Source organism: Neltuma alba, unplaced genomic scaffold (genome assembly GCF_004799145.2).
Source record: "Neltuma alba isolate B1F8T4 unplaced genomic scaffold, ASM479914v2 tig00002094_pilon, whole genome shotgun sequence".
NCBI lineage: Eukaryota > Viridiplantae > Streptophyta > Magnoliopsida > Fabales > Fabaceae > Neltuma > Neltuma alba.
The window spans coordinates 16,377-29,323 of record NW_021632735.1 but is presented as its reverse complement, the minus strand read 5'-3'; the positions used below and the strand labels follow the sequence as shown (position 1 = coordinate 29,323).

Sequence of the window (12,947 nt, the reverse complement as noted above, 5' to 3'; positions counted from 1 at the left end):
TGATTGATTTTCTCTGTCCTGCCGAAGGTCGGACAACCTTTGATCTTTCGATGGAGAAATTCTATGGCATGGTCTAGTCTTGGAGGCGAGTCTACAAGATGCGACCCTGAACTTTCTTCGAGTCTCGCGAGCCTTGCTACTTGGCCGAATCTGATGTCTTGTGATTCGAGAAATCTTCTTCTCAAATGGGAGAGGATCTATTGCCAAAGGCAATAACTCGTGCATTTTCTCTGCCTTTGTGAATCTCTCCTTTATGTTGTATCGTAGAGGATTTATATGTGGTCTGAAATGTCCAATCCACCCACATTTGTGTCGTGTCAAAAGCTTGCGACGTTATCTATATTTCGATCAATTTGTAGCCTTCTGGCTTGCAAAAATAGTAACAATTCCTCGTTCTCGCAATCATAAAGATATTGATTCTTTAGTACTACTTTTACTCTTAGATATTACTTTTGGTTTTTAATATAATAGTTAGTTTACTTATTTAAGTAGATTAAGAAAATTAGTTATTTGTAATAAATATTGTTTTTCTTAAAATATTTTTAGGAATCAAGTGTAGTACCTAAAAATACTATTATTATAAAGATTATTTTGAAAAAAAAAAGAGATAAATATGAGAAACAAAGTACATTGGAGTTTTATATTTAAAATTAAAATAAAAGTTAAACAAAATTTTATAATTAGAATTAGAGGTAGTATAAGATCTAATATGTCCTCTTCTGGTTCTATTCATAGGGTAGAGAGGGGATATTTTTTAGTTCTATTTATAGGGTGCTAAGGAAAATTTTTATATGGATGTATAATTTTATCTTTCATTTATTATTGTATTGATTTTGTTTACATGAGATATAATATATATTAAATAAATAGGAATAAAGTTGGAAAGTTATTAAATTTCAAATAAGAGTTAATGAAATTTAGGGTTTTTCTTGGTCTGCATGAAACATGCTAGAAGGGTCTTATAAATAGGATCAGGTAAGTATATAAGATTTGTTGCTCGAATTCAACTATTTAACATTTTAAAAAATTATTAAAATAAAAATTCAAAGAAGACTCCTTAATTCAAAGAAGACTCTTTAATTTTGACGATGTTTTTTTTTAAAAAAATTTAAGCGCCTAAAAAGGTAGTAGAAGTAATGATAAAGAATCGAGGTGGGGTGTAAATACGCAATTAAAAACCTGCACCACGAGGGCTGTTAATCTCGGACCTTGTAATATTTTTTTTTCAATATTAGCATTCTGCTAGTTTTATAAATAATGTTTTAATTTAGGTCCTTTTACTAATAAAATTTTTTCCTCAAATTTTCCTATTTCTTTGTAATATCTCACAAACTATATTATTGATATTTGTTATTCTTTTGGCTTGAAACTCATTGATTGTCGATATATTGGTTTTTCTTTTTTTGCCTGCGAATTGATGTACTGTTATTTTTGTGCCACCGCGTTGATATATTGATGATAATAATGATAATACATATTGATTAAATATAATTTAATATCAATGATACTATTTTTTTACCATGACAATTTAATATGATCGAACGGAGCTGCTTATCTTTGTGTTTTTTGGGGGGGGGATCTCCGTCGTTGCTTTATTAAGAGAAGAAAATCTGGACCGTCCAGGCATTCGACGATCAGGAACGCAGAGACACCAAAATCAATCCTGGCCGGTGCTTCTGCGAGATATCGCCGCACGATTCCAGCCCTCGCTGCCGTTGCTCCATTTTTCATTGCAGACTTGCCTCGTCGGGAATTGCTGGGTGGTCTCCTCCGATGAGCTTTCCCATTACATTCCTGGTCTTGCATATCGAGGGAAAGCTTTACAGAAGCTGAACGCATATCTGTAGGACCAGAAACTTCCACCAGAGAGAGCGGTCCTAAAGCCCCACATTCCCACCATCTTCGTCCCCAATTCCCGCTAAATATATAACACCTGAAATACTATAAAAGGGCTTGCTCCTGAGACAAATCATATATCAGCCCGCCATGACTTCGGCTCCTTCGAAGCTCTATGCAGGTTCCTCCCTGACACTATCTCATAACCACAATAGTTGCTCTCACCTATTCCACCGTTGATCTCTATCTTTGACTGTGTTTTTTACAGATGATGTTAGTCTTCTGGTGGTCTCATTGGACACAAATCCCTTCTTTTGGAGCGCATTCTCTTTCCCATTTTCCGAGTTTATTTCACATGTAATAATCTCTATCTCCTCTTCAGTCACAGAAGTTCCCCAAGTTCACGCTTCAGTAACCCTAGCTCTGAATTTTCCTTCCAGAAGAATTTGTAGACAGAAAATAAATCAACATTTTGATTCCTATTTGAAAACTGTTTTTCCCCAGGTACTTGCATTCTTGAATTCAATCCTACTTCTCAATCAACTAAACCAAATAGTTGTTATTGCCACTGGATGCAACTCATGCAGCTACATATACGATTCATCTTCGGACAGCAACCACGGTTCGGAAACTGAAGGAATGCCGGCACTTTATTCTACCTTGTTGCAGAAATTGGAGGAATTTGTTGCAAAGGACGAGCAATTGGGCAAGGCCCAAACACAAGGAGCCATTGCTTCTTCACTGCTATCAGGATCGTTGTCTATGGCTCTTTGTTGTATCCTATTTAGTAGCTGATCAATATTCTGATCATACCAGTATGAGTGCGTGTGCGTGTGTATAAAATTCTTTAACTTCTGGCCAACAAAATGTGGAAAACACCATATTTTGAACATCATGGCTTTCGTATTCATCGCTGCACTGCCTAATCATTGCTACCTTTGAGAGGAAATTCCTGGCACAATGAAATTGTATTTTGCATTGGACTTGTTTGGCCTCATTTGCTGCTCAGATATACAGAGGATTTTTCGCTCGGGACCCCTGCATCCTCAACCTAGGGTATGCATGATGTGCATTCATCTCCAATCATAAATATTTTATTAAGATTAAAAAAAAACCCAAAATTTGGATATGGTAAGTTGCTGGAATTGATTCTGTTAGTCAAAAGATCAAATTTAATCGAAGTTTTCTTCTATATGGACGGGTGTTTTGTGGATTGAAATCAGATCAATTTTTCTCTGTTAATTTGTAGAATATAGACTACCCGGTATGGTCACGTGTATCTGAGTGTGTCTGTATTACATACTTGTGTTTGGAGTAAGAGGTAAGCAGGTAAAGATTTTAACCACCCTTGTGTGTTCCATGTTATAACAATTATTGGTCCTTACATCACCTTCCGACTTATAGCCTTGAGTAGTTAGATTCAGGATAAGTTTTGTGTAGAATTGAGGAAACGGAGGGGTAGTTCTTTAAAGGCTTCATTTTCTTTCCGTGCTTTTGGCTTTACGGTATGCTTAAGAAAAGCTCAAAGCAATGATAATGAATCTTAAATAGATTATTTTTGGCCAAAAAAGTGTGGCTTTAGAAGTCATATGGTAAAAATTAAAAAGATGCATCGTTTTAAAATTATGCTGTGGTCAATATTTTTTTTTTATCATTGTATTTCATTTGAATGGCTCCAAATAATTACTTTTGTGTTTACTAATGTCTGGGGGCAGATTTTATGTTTGCAAGGATCTCCGGATGGACCAGAACAGTATGTTCGTAATGATCTTTACTTTTTATATACTCCTATTTGATTGGTACTTTATTTCAGACTACATTTTAAATCTGTTTCAGGTATGTGGCAGTCATGAATGGTATATTCTCTGCACAGCGTTCTACGGTATGTGTCCAATTCTAATTTCTTGCTCTCTTCATTCTTAACTGGTTTAGACCTTGGCCTTATCCTGACCCACAATAGTCAGTCATTCTTCGGGACCCTTTGAAGCTTTAACTAAATAATTATATGATAATTGTTTTTATATGTAACATGAGCCGCTTTGAAGTCAGAAGATTGATTTGCCCTTCCTTAAACTCGTGTGTACTGAGTTTAATGGAAATTATGTGTGCCAGTATTTAAGCTTGTATGAGTGGTGATGCCATTGATGTAAAGCCAATTTCACTTTAAAAAAATCATGTAAATAGGATGGTAATTTATTGATGGGCAAATTGAAACATGGAGTAAGACATTGATTTGCTGAGGATCCCATGCTTGGTCAAGGCAACTGAAATGATAGGGTGTGAAAAGGTGGTTCGGTTTGGCTTGTCTAACTTGGCAACATAGGTGGTTTGGATCATAATATAACCCATTCAGAACCGGGTATTTTGAGATTTGTTGTTTAACTTGTAATTTATGGGGTTTCAAAATGCACAAATTAACTATGTTCTGGCATAAAACTATGAAATTTGTGATTTTAAGTTTATTAAATGTTTTAGTTTGTTAATTGTGAATTTTTTAGGTACTGTTTTCGAACCTCTTAGTGATTCTTTTATAGGAGTTTATGACGTTGTGTGTAAAACCTAAAAAACGAGGTTGGTAATCTATGGACCTATATAAAAGGGTCAACCTCGCCTAATTGAATTTTTTGGCCATGCCGAGTGAGTTGGGTTAGCCTGTATTGACATTTTTTATACATTTGTTGAATGTACTTGTTAAAGTGAGATCTTACACATTATGTGCATGCTTATCTGCTGTACTTGTCATGTATTTTCCTTGAAGTTTAAGTAATATCCACTTGTAATACTATATTATGGATTTTTCCAGCCCCAGAAACACTGAGTGTTGTAGTAATATTGTTGTGATGCAGGTTCCCATCGATTCTTGTTATATAGGATCCAACAATTCTGCATTCCTCCAGCAGGTAGTTGAAGTAAATATATTGAATAATTTGATGTTGCCGATAATGTAACAATAACAATAAATTATTGACCGTTTGATTTTTATGATGTTACAAATCACAGGCCTCATACATAACTGGTGGCATATATTACCGGCCGCCCCAATTAGATGGTCTTTTTCAATATCTCTCAGTAAGCTGTTCTCCTTATTGGGCATCTTGAATGTTGTGACTTAAATAGGTTACTAATTTGCTTTTGTAGTTTACTTTATATTAGCAGTCTCACTGTCTCAGTGTAATTTAGAATTTTTATGACCTTTTTATTTTTGTTATAGTGTTTTTTTTCCTATATATTTTTTAATTTCCATTTTATTCTTCCTTTAGTTTCCCCTGCAAACATGTATGTTATATATTTATCTCATCACTACTGTCAAAAGTATTCCTTTGAGTTTTGAATAAATTTGTTTTCTACTTGCTTTGATTTTGACGCTAATTTAACCCTTTTAATGCAGATGGTTTTTGCAACTGACTTACATTCTCGTGCATTTCTACGTCTTCCTAAATCTGTTGGTGTGGATTTTCGTGCCTCGTAAGATTCCTCTCCTATTGATATTCTATGTTCTCCCTGACTTTCTATGGTTTGCTAGAATCATACAGATTGTGACTTCAATATTTCCAAACTTTTCTTGCCTGGACTTTTCGAGGCTTTTCCTTTTCCAAATGATGGCGGACAGTATCTGCTATTGTGAAAATAATCTAGATTTCTTCTGAATTACATTATGGAGAAGATGGAGATCCTCACTCTACATTGTCCAATTCTTTCTTTTGAAGAGGAAAATGATATTTTTCTCTTTCAAGGCCCCCCCCCCCCCAAGCTGATTAGATAACCCTGGTTAACCATTATGACTAATGCTGTGTGCGCGCACCTTAATGCTATAAATTTATGTGTGCAATATTGAAGTATCCACAGGCCGTGTTTTTTCTTAGAAACACATGTTGCAGGGTAGAAACTAACAGGTATTCAAGCGGAATTGAGAACTTTTCCCCCAAAAACTAGTTATTGAGGTAGAGAACCAACCCACTTAAAAATTTCATTGAGTATCTCATACTACATAATATGGAATTTCGGCATCCCATACTACCTCAATCTCTATCATAAACCTAACTTTTGAATTTACTCTAAGAATTCCTCAGCCGACCATTGAATTACTTGCTGTAGTGAAGTATACGTGTAATTTTGGTGGATTGATGCATGTCTTTTATGGGAAACTCTTTAGAATATTAATTTTAATTTGTGTCAAAGAGATTGGTGCCTATTTCATTGTATGAAAATTGCAGGTGCTTCTGCCATAAGCAAACAATTGATATGGGTTATGTATGCTCTGTATGCTTATCCATATTCTGTGAGCATCATCAGAAGTGCTCAACCTGTGGGTAAGTACCTGAGGCCTTTTATGTTACACATAGAATTGGTAAACCCATTTTTAACGCCTTTTGGTAGAAGCATGTGAACAAACTATGATTGGGTTCAAGTGAGCCCAATTATTGAAAATGCTTTGTTGAATTATATCTCAGAATAGGGAAGTTCCTAGGAACAATGTTGTGATAATTTTTTCTTTGTCTCGTAGTGCTTTGGCACTTTGCGAACATATTATACTATCATTTATCTCTTTGAAGACCTTGGATCTGTATATTTTCTGCAGGTCTGTATTTGGTCAGTCACAATCAGCAGCCAATCGATAAAGAAAAGCTTCAGATGCGTGATATTACGATTTTTTTTTTTTTTCCGCGCACCCATCACAAAAGCTAATAGGTTAGGGTGCTTTACTGTACCTCGTAGTGCAATGAAATGATTGGCATTGTCATTAACTACTTCATCAGGCTCATAGAAGTGGGTTTTCCTGGTAGGAACTTGAAATTTGTTGTGGAGATCATTTTAGATCTGCCAAGTTCAGGATTTGGATAATTGATTAGTAGATTCACAGGATCTCTTGCCGTGGGACTTGGATAAGATGGCTTCTATTGGAATGCTATCGTTCGATTAAAAGTTTTCGTTTGACTTTAGTTTTGCTTTTGAATGGTTGAGGCAGTATTTTCGTTTTATAGGCCAGTTCTTTTGAGGCGAACTATGTTTTGTATCGTAGTGGTACTTGTGCCGTGTTGGAGAAAGCTTGTAAAGTTACGTACTTACGTTGTTGCACCTGCACGGAATTCATATTCTATGCGCACTTTGAGAGGATCCGATGCTTGAAGTTGATGATTCTTGGGGTCTTTTTGGATTATTCAGGGACTGGATGGGGGAGCTATCGATGGAGAGTGCACGTGTAACGCTTATTGACAATAAAGCAAGGTCGACTTGAGTTTGTTTTGAATTTAACGACAACTTAATTAAGTAGCAAGCCGTTATAATGCAATGAGAATCAAGAAATCAGTGAACTAATAATTTTCCCGCGGTAGGGTTATGTGCTGCCATTTTCTGTATAGAGAGAATGAAAAATCTTCTCTTTTCATTCTCCTATAAAAAAAGTTGCTTAGATGCTACGACGAAGCTGTTGGGTAACTTATGCATAATTTGGTGGTCCAAAAGGCGTGTTGATGATTCGATCTTTTATTACTTGGGGTTTATGGAATTGCCAAGCATTTTTCTGCTGAAGTCGTGGTATGGTGGTCTTATTTTTTGGTTCAAAAGAGCAGGATGAGTTTAAGCACTCTGCGCGTGGTCTGGAGCAGACATTAATCCTTATGAAATAGGTGTAACTCGTCTTCCATGTGTCACATTTTCCTAGATTAGATTTACATTATGCAAATAAACTATAAAGAGATGAGTAATTGTGCACCACAAGTTGACAATTTTCTATTGTACCAAAAAGGTTCACACTTTTCTATGTCGACCTTTCCATAACAAGTATGACTCAGTAGGATTTAAAACCAGATCCTCTGGGAAGATCACGCTGGGACCTCTCTCCTTTTGTTATTAAATGATTCACAGAAGACTCTAAAATTGGCGGCTAATTCCATCAAAACAAGGGACGCTGATATTCATAGAAGTCGGCAGGTTTTGGCCTACTTGTTCCAACGGATTGCAACAAGGAGACCCTCGCCATCAATGCTGTGAATGAGAGAGCCACCCAAAGGGTAACAATTAATGGTGGGGAATGTGGAATTGAGTTAACGAGTGAAAAAAGTACAATGAACAGGAGTCCTTGGAAAAGCCCGTCCCAGATAAAGTGAAAAGTGCACTTCAGATAGCAGCTACATTTGAATCACACGAACATAATGCCCACCATATCTTTATTAAAATTTGATTGACTTGATTTGAGTGTGCTATGGCCCCTGTTCCCAGGTGCTGTATGATCGGAAGCAGTTGCAGTTCAGGGCATCCGAATGTGATTCTGTTCATTGCAGAGCTATCTGCATTCATTCATTAGAGGCGAAATGGAAATGCTGACAAAAACACCACAAATGTCCATTCATAATTCCAATGTCTGGCGCAGAAGCCAAAACAGCTCACGACGACTTGCCTTTAGGATATCAATCCAAGTCACGAATCGAATCTTCGCTCAAGCATAATGTTGTAGTTAAGAAAGTAAGTATGAAGAAGATAGTGCCTAGAGGAACAAAAACAGAGACAAATGCTCTGCTACTTTATTCTGCTTACATTCTTAACTTCAGAAACATCCAAAAAAAGCTCAAGGAAAACAAGAAACTAAAAAGGTACAGGTTAGGAGGGCATTGAGAAAGATTCGTACTTCATCGTACAAACTCTTCCTGACCACTCTTTGCCGGGAAAATTTATGACCATGGTTATAATTCCTAAAGGACATTCTTCAAGATTTTGCTGCCGGTGGGACTTTCTTCCCCGAACCCTTCATCGTATCAGCGGCAACATTCACCTCGATGCTCTCAAAATTGCCCGGCATTCCAGACTCTGGGCCGCTTTTAATTGGCAACTCATGGCCATCACCTATTTCTGCTGCTGTTGTGTTCAGAGGGTCTTTGCTTTTGCCCCATACCACAGTGTAAAGCCCCGAGACAATGAGAATGGCTCCAACTATGCTGCAACATGAACAAGGAATGTTGCACGTGAACGAGTTTACTTTGCATTGCAAATCTTAGAGAAGAACTGCAAAAGTGAACATTATGTATATTTGCTGTTTATACATACCTTCCAACATAAATTTGCTCAGATAAAATAATGGTGCCCAAAGCAGCGGTGATAATCATACACAGAGGGCTGAAGGAAGTCACAAAAACGGGCCCGCGTTCTCTGGTCACAAATCCTTGTATGTAGTAAGCCATTCCAGAGCACACAATTCCCTGATAATGATTATCATTTATCAACAATTAATGTCTAATGGGTTTTGATTTTGAGTTAATTGAGATAAGAAAACTGAGTACTCACAGAATAAACACAAGCGAGGAGCCTAGAATCCCAGCCTAAGCCCAAACTTTCATGTCTCGTTCCATGATTAAGGAGGCGATTGCACTCTCGAAGATGCCCGCCAGGCAAATCCAAGCGGTGAGGGACAGCTCTGCTGGGTACTTCTTCAAGGTGAACGACTGCATTAAAAATGAGCCAAAAATCGCATAAGTTTCATGAACATTGAGAATTGAATCACTTGTCTGTGTGCGCGAGCGTATTGTATATATGAATGGGGCTCACTTGCACGATGAAGAAGCTAGCCCAACCACCACAGCTAGCTATGAGCATTAGAGTGCCAAGCACCCAGTGCTGTTGAGAGGGCGAGGTGGTGGAGCTCTCTTGATGGCTCGATGCTGCTGATCCCTTCGTGATGTGAAGTTCTGATCCTTTGTACAAAGTCATAACCATGGCTCCTGACACTGTGATCACTGTGCCAACTACCTTCGCTATGCTGGGTATTTTTCTCAAGTTCAACTTCTCTAACCTGGTTAAATAAGTAAATACATTCATTTATTATATATGGGTCGTTGGTTCACCAGAGTGATCAAATCTCTGCCTATAATTATATGGCGAAGTGATCTTTTAGTTTTTCTACCTGAAAATGACTGCCATTATAAAAGTAATGGCCGGAAGGACATTGACGGTGGCTGAAGCAAACGTTGTTGAGGTATTCTTCATCCCCATGTTGTACAAGTTCTGATCAAGTACTGGCCTGTAATTCATTTTCATCGTACCAAACAAATTATCATTGAGATTACAAGTAAATAATTCGCATGTGCATATTTAACTAAACCTCATCCTAAAGTTGAGAATCAAAGATAATATTATTTTTTTCTTTATGACAAAATCAGATTCTGATAGGTTAAGTAGAGCATAATAACTACTAGCCAGAGGCATCATCCTGGCCCTTTATATGGACCATGCTGTCGTAGCAACGTGCTTCGGTATACCTTTTTGGTAGCTAGATTTGATTGACATAACCAGGAATAATTCCATTAGATGCTCTTATATTAACGTCTAGATAGAAAAAATTTATGTATAATCTTTATTCTTTTTTCGGCCATGTATAGTAATCTTTATTGAAGAGCAAAACACGATCTTTCAAGCTCTCCATAACTAAAATTCTTATAACAAAAGAAATAATACAAGTGGGAAGTTGGAAATGGGGGTTTGAATCATTAGGGTTTTGTTCGTGACTGTGTTGACTGTGGTTTACGTATAGTATATGCTTTGTTTAATTATAGTATATACGGTGTTCCATATCTTGTCCACCGGAAGGTGTGGTGGGCCTGTATACATGAAGCACCATTAAGTAAATTAATTTTTATTAATTTTAGTTTACAAAATACGTTTAAAAAACTAGAATTCCTTACGTGATATTGACTTGTTGAAGAATTAGCAAAGTTATGTAATAAATACGTACCAAAGTGATTATAAATTTCGCCTAGAGTATGGATGTGATGGATTAATCAATAAGAATATATTCTCCTCATTATATAAAAAATAAAACGGAGGAATGAATCATGTAGAGAGCATCATTAAGGTGTAGATTAATAGTTGAAGCCACAAGCTAAGAGAGAGAGTGGGCGTGCATGCATGTATTTGGAGGTTGAAGAGAAATCTGACAAAAAAACGAAGTTAATTAAAAAGAGGTAGGGATGCAGTATGAACAATGAGGAGGGCTTACTCAAGGAAACCAAGCACCAGTATCCTTAAGAATACGGGAAGAGTCATCTTGGGCCTCGTTTTTCTGCAATAATGAACGAAATCACAACTTAAACTCATGCCCAAAAGAAAAGAGAGTGATCGATTAGACAAAACAAGCACTAAAATATAATACGTACTGTATCAGTACGTGTGGATTATATTCATGGCAGAGAGAGAGAGAGAGAGAGAGAGAGAGAGAGAGAGAGGAGCTTGGTACCTCTCAAGGAAAAAGGCAAAAGGGCCAATGACGAGGGTGGCAGCAACGTGACGATAGACAGAAAGAATCCAGTTGCTCAAGCCATGGTTGAAAGAAACCATGGTGATAATATACATGCCTGCGTACCCAAACTGAAGAGACACCATTGCCAGGTATGGTTTGGCCTTCCCCAACCCATTCATTATCTTCTCAACTCCACTGTGTTCACCCATCGATCTCTCTTCTATGCCCTTTCACTTGTGACCTACCCACCCCCCAGTGCCCCTTCTTATAGGCCCCGGCTTATGCAAACTCTCTCCTTGGAAAAAAATATAATATAACAAAGACAGCCCAGTTTTTACACCACACCCTGCACTTGTCATTGCCACTCTCTCTCTCTCTCTCTCTCTCTCTCTCTCTGTGTTCCATTTCACAGATATTCCCTTATCCGTTCACTAAAACTCCGTACAATTACTAGAATATGATCCCTTTATGTCATCATCGTTACAAAAGTTAGGGATATCTCTCTCTGTTGTGCTCTGTGAAAAATGATCTCGTCGTGCTCTTTTATTATGATTTCTCTCTCTTCTTCTTTTTATATCAGTTAATGTTTATTTAAACACAAGTGGGACGTTCGATTCAATTCGGCATCAAATGGAAAAGGGGCGAAGTGCTTTGTCATGACTCATGTTTGTTTATGCAAAATGTGGGTGCTATGCTATGTAAGAGAGCACAGCATTTCAGAAATAATGCAAAAGAGATTAAATAGGCAATCTACTCACCGGATCAGATCTGTTTCCAATTAGATGTATATCTTTTTTTCTTTACGTATTCGTAACAGAGTTTAAGATATAGTTTAGTTCTCCCCCAACCATTTACTTAAGTTGATACCCTATAAATGGTATAATTTCATTATTTCATATAAATCTAATATTTTATATTAACGATTATAACGTAAGAGAAATTATGTTCATGAATTAATATAATATTCTTTATAATTTCAGCTTAAGTAGCAGCAAAAGATCATGTGATTTTGACTCTATTAATGATGCTTAATTAATTTGAACTCAACGTGCAACTTGCAAAAAAAAAAAAAACATTGAAGTTAATCATGCGAAATCCGATTATTTAACACTACTAAATAAGTGCGAATGACGAGGGCAGTAATTAATATCTAAATATACCGCTCAAAATTAATGCATGTTATAAAGGTCAAAAGCATTACAATCATTTAAAGTTGAATTAAATCTTGTTAAGGTTGATTGCATTAGATTGTTTTTAATTAAGTCCTCGATCAAATGCAGTCTACTCACTACTGACGGAAATTAAATTTGGATAGCTTGCCAATCATCCGCCTTGTCAAATAAAACAGAAAATAATTAGACGGTCTATTGTGTTAGCGGAAAATTGATGTTACTTCTGCCATAAAATTCCTTCAGGAAGACGCTAAGTTCCATTAAAACTCAATTACGTATTGGATTGAAAGTGAATGGAGTGCTTTATCATGGCGTCAGGAGAGGATGAAGTTAACCAATGGATATTTGGTTTTTATGTCAAAAACGGGAACTTGAAAAACCAGATACTGAATGGAAAGCAACAAATGGATGCTTTGTTCTGGAGTCGAAAACTTTTCTGAAAGTAGCCACTGGACAACTGGGCCTCAAAATCCAACTTTGCTTATCTTTCTCATTTAATTTCAATGGTTAATTGATTATTATATGTTGAATTAGTAAGGGATATCAACTACTTGGGAATCTTTTATTATCGGCATCCATTCTTAATCTAGTAATACGGAAGAGATCAAATCTGAAGTTTAATTAACTCTGCTGACACTACAATCTTAAAATCGTCGAGATATATAGAGATATTTGTTATTGCCTCATGATTAAAGAGAAAGTGGCGCATAAAT

At 36.7% G+C, this 12,947-nt stretch overlaps 1 protein-coding gene and 1 pseudogene across 1 annotated transcript; one reads left to right on the top strand and one right to left on the bottom strand.

The window, feature by feature from the left end:
* The first annotated feature begins 1,642 nt into the window (after positions 1 to 1,642).
* Positions 1,643 to 6,556, top strand: LOC114716941 (general transcription and DNA repair factor IIH subunit TFB4). The gene is made up of 11 exons (XM_028902023.1): positions 1,643 to 2,017; positions 2,105 to 2,193; positions 2,341 to 2,611; positions 2,846 to 2,892; positions 3,552 to 3,589; positions 3,673 to 3,718; positions 4,683 to 4,736; positions 4,837 to 4,905; positions 5,225 to 5,301; positions 6,051 to 6,146; positions 6,416 to 6,556. Exons 1-11 carry the CDS (start codon positions 1,987 to 1,989, stop codon positions 6,453 to 6,455), a joined length of 858 nt encoding a protein of 285 aa, XP_028757856.1. The 5' UTR covers positions 1,643 to 1,986; the 3' UTR covers positions 6,456 to 6,556.
* A 1,965-nt stretch (positions 6,557 to 8,521) lies between these two features.
* Positions 8,522 to 11,275, bottom strand: LOC114716970 (WAT1-related protein At4g08300-like; annotated as a pseudogene).
* Positions 11,276 to 12,947: the final 1,672 nt, after the last annotated feature.

Excerpts from the sequence above, each read along its gene's own strand:
- LOC114716941 (XM_028902023.1), top strand. The coding sequence starts at position 1,987 with ATGACTTCGGCTCCTTCGAAGCTCTATGCAG. Across the intron at positions 2,612-2,845 it reads GTTGTCTATGGCTCTTTGTT|ATATACAGAGGATTTTTCGC; the intron begins GTATCCTATTTA and ends TTTGCTGCTCAG. Across the intron at positions 3,590-3,672 it reads TCTCCGGATGGACCAGAACA|GTATGTGGCAGTCATGAATG; the intron begins GTATGTTCGTAA and ends AATCTGTTTCAG.